Below are 16,689 nucleotides of genomic sequence, written 5' to 3'. Positions count from 1 at the left end.
CCAAAGACCTAGAAGAACTAAAGAACAAAGAGAGATGAATAATATAGTAGATGAAATCAGTAGCAGAATAACTGAAGCGGAAGGACAGATAAATGATCTGAAGACCAGAATTCGTGGAAATCACTGCCACAGTACAGCATACAGAAAAAAAGAATGAAAAGAAGTGAAGATAGCCTAAGAGGTGTCTGGGACAACACTGAATGGAACAGCATTCACATTATAGGGTCCCACAGGAGAAGAGAGAGAGAAAGGACTGCAGGAGATATTGTAAGAGATAATAGCTGAAAACTTCCCTAGCATTGGAAAGCAAATAATCAACCAAGTCCAGGAAGCACAGAGAGTCCGAGGCAGAATAAAGCCAAGGAGGAATACACTGAGAAACATAGTACTCAAACTGACAAAAATAAAAGACATAGATAAAATATTTAAAGCAACAAATGAGAAATGGCAACACACAAGGGAGCTCCCACCAGGCCATCCGCTGATTTCTCAACAGAAACTCTACAAGTCAGAAGGGAAAGTCTGATAAAATGATATATTACACGATATATATAAAATGATATATTACAGTGATGAGAGGGAAGAACCTGCAACGAAGAATACTCTACCCAGCAAGACTCTCCTTTACATGTGATGGAGAAATCAAAAGCTTTCCACATGAGCGAAAGTTAAGAGAATTTAGCACCACCAAACCAGCATTACAACAAATGCCAAAGTAACTTCTCTAGGCAGGAAACACGAGAGGGAAACGCACTACAGAAAACAAACCCGAAACAATAAACAAAACGGTAATAGGGTCATCACTTCAGTTCAGTTCAGTCGCTCAGTCGTGTCCGACACATTGCGACCCCATGGATTGCAGCACGCAGACCTCCCTATCCACCACCAACTCCTGGAGCTTACTCAAACACATGTCCATTGAGTCAGTATTGCCATCCAACAATCTCGTCTCTGTTGTCCCCTTCTCCTCCCACCTTCGATCTTTCCCAGCATCAGGGTCTTTTCCAAGGAGTCAGTTCTTCTCATCAGGTGGCCAAAATATTGGAATTTCAGCTTCAGCGTCAGTCCTTCCAATGAATATTCAGGACTGATTTCCTTTAGGATGGACTGGTTGGATCTCCTTGCAGTCCAAGGGACTCTCAAGAGTCTTCTCCAACACCACAGTTCAAAAGCATCCATTCTTCAGTGCTCAGCTTTTTTTATAGTCCAACTCTCATATCCATACATGACTACTGAGAAAACCATAACTTTGACTAGGTGGATGTTTGTTGGCAAAGTAATGTCTGGTTTTTAATATGCCATCTAGGTTGGTCATAGCTTTTCTTCCAAGGAGCAATGGTCTTTTAATTTCATGGCTGCAGTCAATATCTGCAGTGATTTTGGAGCCCAAGAGAATAAAGGCTGTCACTGTTTCCATTGGTTCCCCATCTATTTGCCATGAACTGATGGGACTGGATGCCATGATCTTATTTTTCCGAATGTTGAGCTTTAAGCCAACTTTTTCCCTCTCCTCTTTCACTTTCATGAAGAGGCTCTTCAGCTCTTCTTCACTTTCTGCCTTAAGGGTGGCGTCATCTGCATATCTGAGGTTATTGATATTTCTCCCAGCAATCTTGATTCCACCTTGTGCTTTATCCAGCCCGGCATTTCATATGATGTACTCTGCATATAAGTCAAATAAGCAGGGTGACAATATACAGCCTTGACATACTCCTTTCTCAATTTGGATCCAATCTGTTGTTCCATGTCTGATTCTAACTGTTGCTTCTTGACCTGCATACAGATTTCTCAGGAGGCAGGTCAGGTGGTCTGGTATTCCCATCTCTTTCAGAAATTTCCGCAGTTTGTTGTGATCCACACAGTCAAAGGCTTTGGCGTAGTCAACAGATGTTTTTCTGGAACTCTCTTGCTTTTTCTATGATCCAACAAATGTTGGCAATTTGGTATCTGCTTCCTCTTTTTCTAAATCCAGCTTGACCATCTGGACATTCTCGGTTCACGTACTGTTGGAGCCTGGCTTGGAGAATTTTGAGCATTACTTTGCTAGCGTGTGAGATGAGTGCATTGTGCAGTAGTTTGAGCATTCTTTGGCATTGTCCTTCTTTAGGATTAGAGTAAAAACTGACCTTTTCCAGTCCTGTGGCCACTGCTGAGTTTTCCAAATTGGCTGGCATATTGAGTGCAGCACTTTCACTCAGCTGGAATTCCATTACCGCTGCTACCTTCACTCATAGTGATGCTTCCTAAGGCCCACCTGACTTCACATTCCAGAATGTCTGGCTCTAGGTGAGTCATCACACCATTGTGATTATCTGGGTCATGAAGATCTTTTTTTGTACAGTTCTTCTGTGTATTCTTGCCACCTCTTCTTAATATCTTCTGCTTCTGTTAGGTCCATACCATTTCTGTCCTTTATTGTGCCCATCTTTGCATGCAGTATTTCCTTGGTATCTCTAATTTTCTTGAAGAGATCTCTAGTCTTTCCCATTGTATTGTTTTCCTCTATTTCTTTGCATTGGTCAGTGACAAAAGCTTTCTTTTCTCTCCTTGCTATTCTTTGGAACTCTGCATTCAGATCTTTCCTTTTCTCCTTTGCCTTTCGCTTTTCTTTTCACAGCTATTTGTAAAGCCTCCTCAGACAACCATTTTTCCTTTTTGCATTTCTTTTTCTTGGGGATGGTCTTGATCACTGCCTCCTGTATAATGTCATGAACCTCCGTCCATAGTTCTCTATGGACTTTATCTATCAGATCTAATCCCTTGAATCTATTTGTCACTTCCACTGTATAATCATAAGGAATATGATTTAGGTCATATCGGAATGGTCTAGTGGTTTTCCCCATTTTCTTCAATTTAAGTTTGAATCTGGCAATAAGGAGTTCATGATATGAGTCATGAACAGCTCCTGTCTTGTTTCTGTTGACTGTATAGAACTTCTCCATCTTTGGCTGAAAAGAATATAATCAGTCTGATTTCAGTGTTGAGCATCTGGTGATGTCCATGTGGAGATGGCTCCTGTGTTGTTGGAAGAGTGTGTTTGCTACGACTAGTACATTCTCTTGGCAAAACTCTGTTAGCCTTTGCCCTGCTTCATTTTGTACTCCAAGGCCAAACTTGCCTTTGGCCTTGTATAGGGACATACATATTGATAATTACCTTAAATGTAAATGGATTAAACGCATCAACCAAAAGACATAGAGTGGCTGTGGATGAAAACATGTTCCTGTATGTACTTCCACATACCACATCACTCTGCTTGACCCACCCACAAACTGTATCTAATTATTTTATATTGTTAACTTAATAATGTTCCCGTTATGGATTGCAATTATAATTACCTTTTTTTTTTTTTTTGGTCTGGCTATTGATTTTGAAAACTGATAAACATCTTTTACAGTTGTGATTATATAGCTACTGCTCACCAAATACCATTATATGATAACTGCTCAAGAGAAAAATAATAGAACTCTATATCACCAAATTAAGGATCTAATAGAAAAACTTGTCATCATTTTTAAAAATTCAGATGCATATCAGAATTATCTTGACATTTTTTGAAAAATGCAAATGGTCAGGTATTGGCTTTTTTCCCCAGAGCTCCAGATATGTTTCTAACGAGCAGTCATGTTTAAAAACAACTACAGTATATGATGATCCTTTACTTTTATCTAGTTGCTTCACTTTTTTAATTTCATATTTAGTGCTTTTATCTCATTTAGTTTATGTTCTTCAATTTTTTCATCTCTGTTTTTTCTTTTGATGTTTTTTCTCAAGCCTTTATCTAGTAGAAAAGCTTTTGTATACATATATACATATATATATATATATATAATTATGTATAAGGAAAGCCTAGCACTGAAGAATTGATGCTTTTGAACTGTAGTGTTGGAGAAGACTCTTGAGAGTCCCTTGGACTGCAAGGAGATCCACCCAGTCCATCCTAAAGGAGATCAGTCCTGGGTATTCATTGGAAGGAATGATGCTGAAGCTGAAACTCCAGTACTTTGGCCACCTCATGCGAAGAGTTGACTCACTGGAAAAGACTCTGATGCTGGGAGGGATTGGGGGCAGGAGGAGAAGGGGACAGAGGATGAGATGACTGGATGGCATCACCAACTCGATGCACATGAGTTTGGGTGAACTCTGGGAGTTGGTGATAGACAGGGAGGCCTGGCGTGCTGCAATTCATGGGGTCGCAAGGAGTCGGACATGACTGAGCGACTGAACTGAACTGAACATATATTTTGGAAAACTCACAAGTTTTGAATGAGATAGTTTTTGCCTAATAAATAGATTTGCCTAATAAAAAAATTATCACATTTTGATTTCACTTGTTTGACTTAGCATGAATAGAATGCTAGATTTCGAATTAAAAATAGATAAGCAACAAGCAACAAAGGTTTACTGTATAGCATAGGGAACTTCAGTCAATATCCTGTAATAAACTATGGAAAATACTTTCCAAACCAATATTTCATGTGTGTACACCCGGTCGTGCTGCTGTGCACCTGAAGCACCGTGACCCACTGTGCTTTGACGAAGTGCATCCACCGAAATAACAACAGTGATGACAGGAAACGCCGGGAGTGATTCCACCAGGTGAACGGTGTTTGCTTGTTGTCACCCACTGCCTAGGTCCTGACTATTCTTTGCCACCCCACAGACGCACCTCGCCAGGCTCCTCCGTCCTACACTGTCTACCAGAGTTTGTTCAGATTCATACACACTGAGTCAGTGATGCAGTCTCACCATCTCATCCTCTGCCCTCCCTTCTCTTGCCTTCGATCTTTCCCAGCATCGGGGTCTTCTCCAATGAGCTGGCTCTTCTCATCAGGTGACCAAGTATTGGAGATACAGCACTAGTCCATCCAAAGAATGTGCAGGGTCGATGGTCTAAAAAACTCAGTTAAAAGGCAGAGATTGAATGAGTAGATAAAAGAGTAAAACTCTATTAAATGTGGCCTGTAAAACACTACTTATAAACATAAAGATGTAAATAAGTTGAAAGTAAATGAATGAAGAAAACAAATGCCACACAGACAATATGCACGAGAAGCGAGTGTGAGCATTTTATTTTACATGAGTCCCCCCCCGCCCTGATTTATTGAGATATAATTGACATATAATGTGGCTTTTTAACAGGCAAAGGAGAAATTCAAATCAAAGACTGTCACAAAAAAAACCACATCATAATGATAATAGGATGAGATGGTTGGATGTCATCACTGACTATGGACATGAATTTCAGTAAGCTCCTAGAGTTGGTGATGGAAACGGAAGCCTGGCATGCTGCAGTCCATGGGATCACAAACAGTCAGACATGACTGACTGAACTGAACTGAATGATAATAGAGACAATTCGGCAAAAGACATAACCACAATTGTGTATCTACCTAATAATTGGCGCTCCAAAATACAGGAAGCAAAAGCTAACAGAAGTAGAGAATTAAATAGAAAATTCCACGGTTACAGTAGGAGAGATTATCATCTTCTCTCACCAACTACTAGAACTAGAAAAAAACTGCAGGAAAGATATAGATCTAAGGAACAGCACTACCCTTCTTTACTTGACTCCCAAACAGAGGACAGTAGAATACACATTCTTTTCAAGTGACATGGAACACACAGATGGACGCAAGACAGACCACACGGTAGATTTACACAAGTCTCAACTCGTTCGAAAAGGTAAAGGATCGCACAGAATAGTCTGTGACCATAACAACACTGAATTACAAATCAATAACTGTGAGGATTTTTACAGAAACTCTAAGAATCTGTAAGTGAAAGTGTAACTTGAATTGACAGGTCAGAGCCAAAGAGGGGAGATTAAACGACTGATTTCCTGGGCCGCAGGAACCCCACTGACCACGCTGACCCCAGGCCACCATGGCCCCCGAACCCCACGCCCGCCGTGACCCCGGCCCGCGCCCCGGCCGCCCCGCGCCCGACGCGCCGTGTCCGTTGGCCCTCCGCCCTGCGCCTCCGACGCAGCTCGCACCGGGCGCTGCCATGGGGCCCGGGCCGGCTCTCCTGCTCCTGGGCCTGGGCCTGGGCCTGGGCTGTGGGCCCGGCCGCCCGCCTCCGCCCCCGGCTCCCGCGCAGGCGCCCGGCTCGCCGTCCCGAGACCGCCCCATCCCGACGCCCGCCGCGGCCCGAAGTGCCGCGTCCGAGACCCGGGCCCTCGTCCAGGCGCGGCGGCCGGAGGCCGCGCTCCGCTCGGTCAGGGCCTCCCGGGACCCCGGGGAGCGGGGCGCAGGCTTTGGCGGCCTTGGGGCCGGCCGCGCCCGCGTCAGCCTCCGGGCCCGCGCGGCCCCGGGCGGCGGCATCTTCCTGAGCGGCCGCCGCGGCCTCTGCCTGCCGGCCGGGCGGCCCCCGAGCCTCGTGCCGCGCTGCCTCCGCGCGCACGTCCAGCTGCGCGCCCGCCGCGCCCCCGCCGCCGCCGCGCCCGCGCCGGTGGACCTGCAGCTGTCCGCGCCCGGCGGCCGGCTCTCCCTGCGCTGGCTGTCCCGCCTGCCGCGCTCGCTCGGGCCTCTGGAGTGGACCTTCCGCCTCGGGCTGCTCGGGCCCGCGGCCGCCGAGAGCCGCGCGTTGCCCCGTCGGGCTCTGCACCGCGGCCGGCGCTCCTACCCGGGATTCGTGGCCCGAACCGAGTGTCCCACGGACCGGCCCACCCCGGTCGTCTTAGAAGCTGTCAGCATGAACAGCTCAGAACCCACTGAGTCCTCCGTGTCCTATCAGGTATTCCGACCCTGGCCTTGTAAATTGGACCCCGTGAGGATAAATAGGAACGACGATAGACCGGTGCGACTGACCAGGGACATGGAAGACACCTTCAATGCAACAGTCATCCTCTTCTGTCCCATCCAGGAGTACTATTATCGGGGTTGGTCTATCTATTCCGTTCCTTATGTAGGGGCCGTGCCTGACTGGACTAAACCTCTGGAAAAGCCACCGGTCAAGTTTAGTAGAGGTTTCTTCGAGGTGACTATACCCCCATATTCTTTACCTTGGGGGGTGTATCTGTTTAATTTCTCGGTGGTTGTCAGAACGCGGGATCCCCAGGTTCCAGGGAAGAACGACTCAGACCGCATCTATGTCGTCATTTTTAGACGTCCCCTGAATGCTGTTATTTCAGGGCCTTCCAACATCACAATTAATTTCACAGATGGGGTGACTCTCAATGGAAATATGTCTTCTGATCCAGAGGAAACAGACCCTCTAGAGAAAGAGAGACTTAAGTTTCTCTGGTACTGTACCACAAACCCAAGAAGGTATGGAAAAAAAATAACAGTGATAAGCAAGGAAGTTTGTCTCCCGGAGCAGGTTGATCTCAAGTGGACATGGGCTTCTGGTCCTATTCTCACACTTTCTCCAGAAACACTTCAAGGCGGCCGTGTATATTTTTTCAGACTAGTGATCCAGAAGACCAGCAGGTCAGCCTTTGCTGATGCAACGGTGCACGTGCTTCAAGGAGAGCCAGTAGCAAGCACTTCATGCATTGAAAATTGTGACCAGGTTCTGGTTTTATCAGAGAGATTCTCGTTGTCTCTGGATTGCACAGGTTGTACAGCAGGCCGAGATGTCTATCAGTGGTCCATTCTGACGTCTTCAGGTCAGGAGGTGCCATTGGACTGGACGGGGCAAACTTCAACAGGACGGAATGGTGCTTATGTGTCTATAAAAGCTTTTGCTTTCTGGAATTTCAGGGAAGATAAGTTTTGGATTTCTCTAAATGCAGCAACTTGGAGTGGAGTCACCTTGGTCTTAAGATATCCTTTCGTTATTCACCATGTCCCTATAACCATAGACTGCAAAATTGTTCCAGAAAAAGGAATTTCCTTCATTACTCAGTTTGTTGTCATTTGTACTCATTTCAAGCATAAGAACATTGTTCTTACATATAAAATAATAGTTCCTGATGTACATGGTTTTGGTGAGATCAGTTCTTTGAAAGAGAATAACTTTGGATCCATCCTGTATTTGGGAAAGAATTCCACATCGCCCCCTTCCTTTCTCCCTGTTGGTGTGTTGGACAGTCATTATGCCTTGAAAATAATTGCTCAGGCATATAATACCTCTCTGGGAGCTTTTTCTCAGGTGAACTTGTATGCCACTGTGCGGCCTCCCACTGACGTAAAGTCATCACCGACTGTGCTGGAGGAGTTATCCAACTTCACCATGGGACCAAATTCCTCCCTGTCTACTTTGCTTCAACAGCAGGATTTTCTAAATGCAAGTTATTTAATATACATAGTAGCTTCTGTCTTGAATAGCATGAAAACTGACGCAAGTCTTCAAGCTGACAAAATTAAACTCCGAGAACACCTTTTCAATCAGACACTCATTCTTCCTATAAACACTTTGGTGAATATTAGCCAGGTGGTCATGACTATTACTAAATTAACAGAGAATACCTCTGAGATCAGTGCATTCTCTCAAAAACTGGCCACAGTGAGGACTTGGCAAGCAAGCCAAACCCTCCAAGATAGTCATCAGAGAGATAAGAGCATTTCTTCTGAGCAAATAGAAAGTGTGTGCACTGGAATCTTAACAACCTTGTCTAACATCCTGAAACTGCTGGTTCATTATGAAGTCTTTGAAGAGCCTTTCCACGTGGTTGAATCTCTAGCAGACACGATATTGTCTGTGAAAGTGCCAGAGAATGAGACCACTGCCTTGAGGACCTCCAACTTTAAAATGTATGTCAAGAAAACCGAAAAGTGGAATGTTACCAAGTTCTTCAGCACCCAGAAGCACTGTCAGAATTGTTTTTATCCCAGCCTAAATGTGAACAGCGTTCCTAGTCTGCCTGCCAGCGCTCCGATTTCCACGATGTTTTGTGAATTTGCGGATGACCCTTTCCCTTGGCTAAATTATGGGGAAAACATTTTGACCCAGGTGGTTGGATTCCGAATGACAGGAGTGGAGGCCACGGGTGACGTGATTGAGATCCCACCTGATGCAGTGGAAGTGTACCTCATCAGGAAAAACCTGAGCTTTGGAACTTTTAATCTCACGGTAGGACCCAGCTCAGAGCCTTATGCAGTGGATGAATCAGCGACAAAGACGACAGGGGCGTTTAGCTTTGTTGTGGACAGTACCGCAGGCAGGGACGTGTTGATCCACATCATGACAGACGTGTCCGTCTTGTTCACGGTGTCTGTGTACGCAGGCCGTGAGATCACACCCAACTCTTTTATGACCAGCTACCTGGTGCCCCATAAAATCCCTCCGATTGCCAACGAGAGTGACCTGTTTGACCCGGAGTGTGCAGTGAAGGAGGCCCGAGTGGTCTGCCTCCCCGCGGCCCTGGTGCAGGTCATAGCTCAGCGAACCGATTCCTCTGAGTGCACCATCGCTGTGGTTCTACAGGCACCTCGTTTTGTCCTAAAACCCAATAACAAGTTGGTGAGAATTTCTGTTTTCAGCAGTGAATGCTTGGACATGTTTGGGATCCAGAGCGATTGGAGAGAAGATACCTGCGCTGTGGGAGAGAAGACCACTTGGCAAAGAGTGCACTGTATCTGCAAGAACCCACGGCGGGCCAAACGGCAGCTGGATATAATCAAACAGGCCAACCTTCGCCTGCATACCCACTATTTGACGGCCAAGGTGATCGTGGTCCCTAACCCTGTGGACTTACGAGTGGAGACAGTCAAGAACGTCGCCCCAAACCTTGTGACCCTCTTCACGGTACTTCTCATTTTGCTGTTGTACTTGATCCTTGCGTTCTGGGCCTTGCACAGAGATGAAACGGACCAGTATCTTAGGAACCATGTGATAGTTCTCCTTGATAACGATCCTTATGATAATGTGTGTTATCTAGTCACTGTTTTTACAGGAAGCCGTTGTGGTTCTGGGACCAGGGCCAATGTCTTTATCCAACTGCACGGAACTGAAGGTAGCAGTGATGTGCACTGTTTAAGCCATCCACAATTTAGGACTCTCTACCGAGGAAGCATCTGCACTTTCCTCCTAGCGACGAAAAAGGACTTGGGTGACATCCATTCCCTCCGTGTGTGGCACAACAACGAGGGCAGGTCCCCTGAATGGTATTTAAGTAGAATCAAAGTGGAGAATCTGTTCAGCAGACACATCTGGCTCTTCATGTGCCGAGAATGGCTTTCTATTGACACCTCTTTGGATCGAACCTTTCTTGTAACCCCCCCAGATAAGCCTCTCAAGAAAATGGACTTTTTCCTCATAGATTTAAGTTACAAGCTGGGGAGAAGCCACTTGTGGTTCTCTGTTTTTCCTGCTGTCATTTCTACACCATTCAATAGGTTCCAGAGGCTGTCCTGTTGCTTAGCCATGTTGTTGTCAATGCTTCTGTGTAATATTATGTTCTTCAATCTAGAGAAGGAGAATGAAGGAGAGACAGAAGAGCGGAGGTTCATCGAGTTGATGGTGATTGGACTGGAAAGTGCCTTTATTACCCTCCCCGTGCAACTAGTGATCACATGTTTGTTCATGTATTCCCAGAGGAGACCTCAGGTGACTCTAGGTGAGGTTGCTCCTCGGAAACATCCTTTGAAACCGCCAGCAAGCCAGCACTGGGAAGAACGATTGGGAAACTGGCATGCCTATGAAATTGACAAGGCAAGCTCCCAGAAGCCTGTGTCTAAGAGACATGGTGTGAAACCCAAGGGTTCTGTCAACGTCACCTCTAAAAGACAGCCCCCGGCCAAGCAAGCAGAAAGCCAGGGGTCTCCCATCAAAAGCAAGGTCTCCCGTACCGAAAGCAAGGTCTCCAGAACTCAAAGCAGGGTCTCTGGAAAACAACACCAGGTCTCCCACACCCAGGGAAGAAATATAAACACTAATAACCCTAATATTGAAGATAATACAGATGTTTCTGTGGAGAAGCAGCCTTCCCATCCAGGTTTGGCATCCCTCAAAGAGAAGACCAGGATTGTCCTGCCACGATGGTGTATTTGTATAGCCTGGGTGTTGGTTTTTCTCATCTGCAGTATATCTTCCTTCTTCATCATATTGTATGGACTCAGTTACAGCTACGAAAAGTCAATAGCATGGCTGTTTGCATCATTTTGTGCATTCATTTTGTCAGTCTTTCTAGTGCAAATGTCTAAAATTATATTGATCTCAGCCTGTAGAACAAGTAAGGCCAAGTACGGTAAAAACCTTTCGTGGATCGGCGACTATCGCTTCACTGAGATCAAGCTGCATAACACCTGGAAGGACCCAGAAGAAATGCGAAGGAGCCAGGCGAGTGTCATGGAGCTCCGAAACTCGAGAATGTACCAGCCTCTCACCCAGGACGAAATCACAATATTCCAAAGAAAGAAGAGGATCAAGAGAAGAGCTTTCCTGTTCCTTATTTACATTCTCACTCACTTCATCTTTCTGGCTCTCTTGCTGAGCCTAGTCGCCGTCCTACGCCCCACTGACAGCTTTTACTATAATCAGTTTACTCGGGACCAGTTCTCTGTGGATCTGGCAGGCGTGACCAGGCTGGAAGACATCTATCAGTGGCTGAACAGGGTGCTGTTGCCTCTGCTCCACAATGACCCGAATCCCACGTTTTTCCCTGACAGCTCCTCTAAAATCCTTGGCTTGCCACTCATGAGGCAGGTGAGGGCGCAACCTGGAGAGATAATGTGTCTGCCGGCCAAGAAATTTGTGGAGGGCAGCCTCAAAGGAGAGATTCGCTGTCACCCCGAATATGGCATTGACCCAGAAGACACAAAAAACTACTCTGGGTCATGGAATAGAGTTAGTAAGCGGGACACTGACAAGACGACCAGAGGGTTTACTTATAGGCCTCCGGAGAAGAGGTGGGCGTACTCTTCCTATGGGCTGCTGCACACCTATGGCTCAGGAGGATACGCCTTCTATTTTTTCCCAGCAGAGCAGCAGTTTAATTCCACACTGAGGCTCAGCGAACTCCAGAAAAGCCATTGGCTGGATGAGAAGACGTGGTCTGTGATTGTGGAATTGACCACCTTCAATCCAGACATCAGTCTCCTCTGCAGCATCTCGGTCATCTTTGAGGTCTCTCAGTTAGGTGTTGTGAACACTAGCCTGAATGCGCACTCCTTCTTGCTTGCTGATTTCAACAGAAAAAACTCAGCCGACTCAGCAGAAAACTACTTGTACTTGGCCATCTTCATTTTCTTCCTTGCCTACACTGTTGTCGAGGTTTACGTAATCACACAAGAACGGACTGCCTACCTGCAAAGTGTATATAATTTGCTCAACTTTGCTCTAAAATGTATCTTTACCTTGTGGATTGTACTCTTTTTCAGGAAGCACTTCTTGGCCATCGGTGTAGTTCGGGCTTACTGGTCGAACCCTGAGGATTTCATTCCCTTTCATGCAGTGGCTCAAGTAGATCACACCATGAGGGTGATTTTGGGTTTCCTAGTATTTCTGACGATCCTGAAGACGCTCCGGTATTCCAGGGTCTTTTACGATGTACGTCTGGCTCAGAGGGCCATCCAGATTGCCCTTCCTGGCATCTGCCACATGGCATTGGTGGTGTCCGTGTATTTCTTTGTCTTCATGGCATTTGGGTACTTGGTGTTCGGGCAGCACGAGTGGAACTACAGTGACATGATCCACGCCACCCAGACAATGTTTTCCTACTGTGTCTCAGCTTTTGAGAACACGGAATTTTTCAATAACCGGGTTCTCGGGGTCCTCTTCCTCTCATCTTTCATGCTGGTGATGATCTGCATATTGATCAACTTATTTCGTGCTGTGATTTTGTCAGCCTATGAGGAAATGAAGCAGCCCGTGTATGAGGAGCCCTCAGAAGAAGTGGAAGCCATGACTTATCTGTGTCGGTGCCTAAGATCTGCTTTTTGCTGCCTGTGCTTCAAGCCCAGGGCGGAAGACGAGCCCAAGTTCTTCATCAACATGGTGTACGGGCAGCCAGAGAAGAACAGCCGCCACTACCTGGGGCTGAAGACCAGAAACATTAATGGGAAGAAAATGGTTTACCTCGTCGTGTGATCCATGGCAGTGTCAAGGCCCACAGACAGGTTCCTCCAAAGGCTCGGTTTCTGGGGTCGAGGGGCGTTTCATGGCTCAGTTGTGTTTCCCACCCGTATTCTTCACAGTGCACCCCGCGTCTGGACGTGTCTGCAGCGGAGGCCTCCAAGCTTGGAACTTGAAATGCGGGTCAAGGGCAGCATGGCCTCTGCGGAGAGAGGAGGGCGACCATCTGTGAGTCCCGGGTTCATTTTCCTTTTTCTTAGAAGCTGCTGTCTTTGGCACCGACTGCAGTTTAGAGGGTTAGAGACCTAGATTTGGGGGAGGGAGCTGAAAGGGCCCCCAACCTCATCTCAGCTTGTCAGAAGCAGCAGGTGAACGCTCCTGCTGTCCCCGTCCCCCTGTCCCCAAGGCTGGGAGGCCAGGGCTAGTGGTTGGGGGCAGAGCCCAGGTCCTTCGGCCCTGCTGGCCCTTCCCTTTGCTGATGGGGCTGCAGAGCCTCCCTGCCTCCTTACCCCCACCACACACACTCCAGCTGGGCAGGGTGGAGGGGCCTCATGAGGGGTCCCAGGAGTGGCCCTTGTGCCTGGAAATGGAGGGATGTGGACCAGGGTGCAGCAATCTGAAGTTTCCCGTGTGCTCTTAAGGCCACTGCAAGTTATCAATGTATAATTTAGTACCATTTCTGGCCACGAGACACGACTTTTGTTAAACAAAAGGGTGTGTGTGTGTGTGCACGTGTGTGCACGTGCGTGCATGTTGTGAGGTTTACACTGGAAAGCAGTAAATATTCCATGTAATGTGTTTTGCCATATATACTTCTAGGATTTGGGCTTTTGGTTATTGTTGGCCTGCTGGATTGTTTAGAATACATTGTTTAAGAAAATGGGCTAATAGCTCTTGTATTTTCACCCCAAAGCATGTTTCTTTATGTAGATGCCACTTTAAGCTTGATCAGAATTAAATCTGCGATTTCTTCCCTGAGGCCTTGTAGTGATTTCTGTGATGGGGTGGGGACAGAGATGGCACCTGCACTCCAAACCCAGTGCCAGCAAGGGGGGACCACCTGCAGGTGGTGACTGCTTGTACCAGGTGTTTGTCACTCGCCTGCCACGCTGATGGTACTCAGCTGCACTGGAAGTGCCATGGCACCTCGCACCTTTGCAGGCATGGGCACGTGCACATGTAGGCGCTTTCCATCCCTTTGTCCCTGGGGTGGTGGTGATCTTCCTTGCCAGCTTAGACAATGAAGAGGCTTTGTGCCTTGCCCCAAGCCACCCAAACTGTTATGGTCAGAAGCTCAGTTCTGGCTTTTCTAATCCCTGGTGGAATTCACGGGTGTGGCTAGGTTCTGGTCCACTGGTTCTTAGTGAAGTGCATGTTCCAGGAGTCCTGTTCTTATTGTTGTTCAGTCGATCAGTTGCCTCTGATGCTTTGCACCCCCATGGACTGCAGCACACCACGCTTCCCTGTCCTTTACCATCTCCCAGAGCTTGTTCAAACTCACGTCATTGACTTGGTGATGCCATCCAACCATCTCATCCTCTGTCGTCCCCTTCTCCTGGCATCAATCTTTCCCAGCATCGGGATCTTTGCTAATAGAGTCAGCTCTTCGGATCACGTAGTCAAAGTACTGAGCTTCAGCTTCAGCAACAGTCCTTCCAATGAAAATTCAGGACTGAGTTCCTTTAGGATGGACTGGTTTGATCTCCTTGCAGTCCAACAGTCTTCTCTAACACCACAGTTCAAAAGCATCAATTTTTGGCACTCAACCTTCTTTATGGTCCAACTCTCACATCCATACATGATGACTGGAAAAACCATAGCTTTGACTAGATGGACCTTTATCAGCAAAGTCTCTGCTTTTAAATATGCTATCTAGGTTTTTCATAGCTTTTCTTCCAAGGAGTAAGCATCTTTTACTTTCATGGCTGCAGTCAACATCTGCAGTAATTATGGAGGCCAAGAAAATAAAGTCTGTCACTGTTTCCATTGTTTCCCCATCTACTGCCATAAATGATGCTCCACTTCATGTTCCTGGGTAGCACCTCTCATTATCTCCTGACTTCAATCCTTAATTTTCTATGACTATAGCCTTGCCCAGAAACTGTCTGTAGTGGACTGGTACTGGAGTCAGCATGTGGGCACCCGCAGGAGAACAAGTCTGAAGGGAGGGAAGGGGGCCCCCCCACATCACCCCTTCCTGCTCCTGCGGTTGTGACCCTTTACCCTTTGGTCGCCCTCTGACTTTCTGAACCATCCTGCCACCCACAGGTGCCCACACAGGTGGCACCCAGCAGGAGGGCCCAATGCCAAGGTGTCCAGGGGACCTTCCTGCAGCCGGCCCCCTGGGAGGTGACGCCTGGTCCCCCAGCACAGAGCCAAGAGTACCATGAAGTCCCCTGTGTCCCCCGCTCAAAGCCCTGACTCGGGACTGCATCACAGACCCTGTCACCTCCTGTCAAGTCCCGCCTCTATTTGTGAGCCCGGAGGTCTGCAGAGACCCATGTGCCCTGTGGCCCCAGGAAGGCACCACTGCCCCCTGTGGAGGGGGAGGGTGCTGGGAGCCCTTCAAGGCAACGTCTGGGGGACGAGCCCTGCTGGGAGCTGGGGAGCATGTCTGTCCAGGCAGCATGGATGGTGCTCAGGCAGCCTGGGGGAGCTTGGCACTGCCTTCTGTGGGCTGGGCGGTCTTGGCCTCCCAGAGCCCGGCTGCTCTCCTCTGAGTGACGAAGGGCTCAATGCCTCATGGCATTGCATCCAGCAGATGGACCAGGCATGTCCAAGTGAGGGCCAGCCCTGAGCCAGGCCCAGGAGCGGCTGTCACTCCCGGGTACATGGTGGTCCCACCCCGGGCCTCAGTCTCTGCTCCTGGGAGGGGAGGCGCTGGAGGAGGGGCCTCTGAGTCAGAGAAGCAGAGGCCCTGGGGCCTGCAAGCCAGGGTGTCCAGGGTGCTGCCAGGGTAGCGGCCAGCCAATGTGCCCCAGCACAGAGGGAGGGGCCAGGCCTGCGGGAAGCACTTAGCATCCCGCCCAGCTCTGTGCCTTTGGCTGTGGCTCCCTCTGGTGGAGGTGGTACACAAGAGAAGGCCTGGCCAGCAGGCCCCAATGCCAGGTCAGGAAGCCAGCCTGCTGAAATAAAACTTACATTGAACATAAGGGGCTAAACTTCTTAGGACGATCTGTGGTCTCTGAGCGGCCAGGACACGCCCCATATTTCTTGGGGCCTGGCTGCACTGGAGAGTCCACTTGTCCCTTGTGTGTGCCCAGGACCCGCACTCATCTCTTGGGGACCTCGCCCTCTCTGGTCCCCAGGAAGGTCGGATCGCACTGCCACCCGCGCGCTCCAGGCAACCCCGGGGATGCGGGTCCGCGGGCGCTCTGCCGAGGGCGTCCTCCGGGTACCTGACAGTCGCGCAGCGGTGAGGTGTCAGCCATAGCGCGCGCGCGCGTTCCGCGCCCGCGGTGCGGGCTCTGCGCTTCGCCGCGACCTTCCGCGTGGGGTCGGGGTGTCGAGCCTCGGGGGCGGGGCGGCCCCCGCCCACTACTTGCTTCCGACACACCCGCCGCGCCAGGAGGGTTACCCTACAGGCTGGGGAAACCCAGGGCCACCCCAGGCTGGCAGTTTTGGTGTGAGCCCCCACCTACCCGATCAGACAGGAGCCAGGGACGGCAGGGGCAGAGGGCGGGCGTGGGAGAGTGGGTGGGATAAGGGAGTCCCTCTCCATGGGGACCC

General features: G+C 48.5%; 1 protein-coding gene across 1 annotated transcript; it reads left to right on the top strand.

Annotated features, from left to right (window-relative positions):
- The first annotated feature begins 5,100 nt into the window (after window positions 1-5,100).
- On the top strand, window positions 5,101-13,938 carry LOC147373267 (polycystin family receptor for egg jelly-like). The gene has a single exon (XM_086403295.1). The coding sequence runs from the start codon at window positions 5,887-5,889 to the stop codon at window positions 12,973-12,975; it is 7,089 nt and encodes a 2,362-aa protein (XP_086259421.1). The 5' UTR covers window positions 5,101-5,886; the 3' UTR covers window positions 12,976-13,938.
- Window positions 13,939-16,689: the final 2,751 nt, after the last annotated feature.

The sequence above is a fragment of the Bos grunniens genome, chromosome 5 (genome assembly GCF_055505025.1).
Source record: "Bos grunniens cultivar Pamir isolate PY7600 chromosome 5, Bosgru_T2T1.0, whole genome shotgun sequence".
Lineage (NCBI taxonomy): Eukaryota > Metazoa > Chordata > Mammalia > Artiodactyla > Bovidae > Bos > Bos grunniens.
This window is presented reverse-complemented; position numbering and strand designations above follow the sequence as displayed.

Excerpts from the sequence above, each read along its gene's own strand:
- LOC147373267 (XM_086403295.1), top strand. The coding sequence starts at position 5,887 with ATGGCCCCCGAACCCCACGCCCGCCGTGACCCCGGCCCGCGCCCCGGC.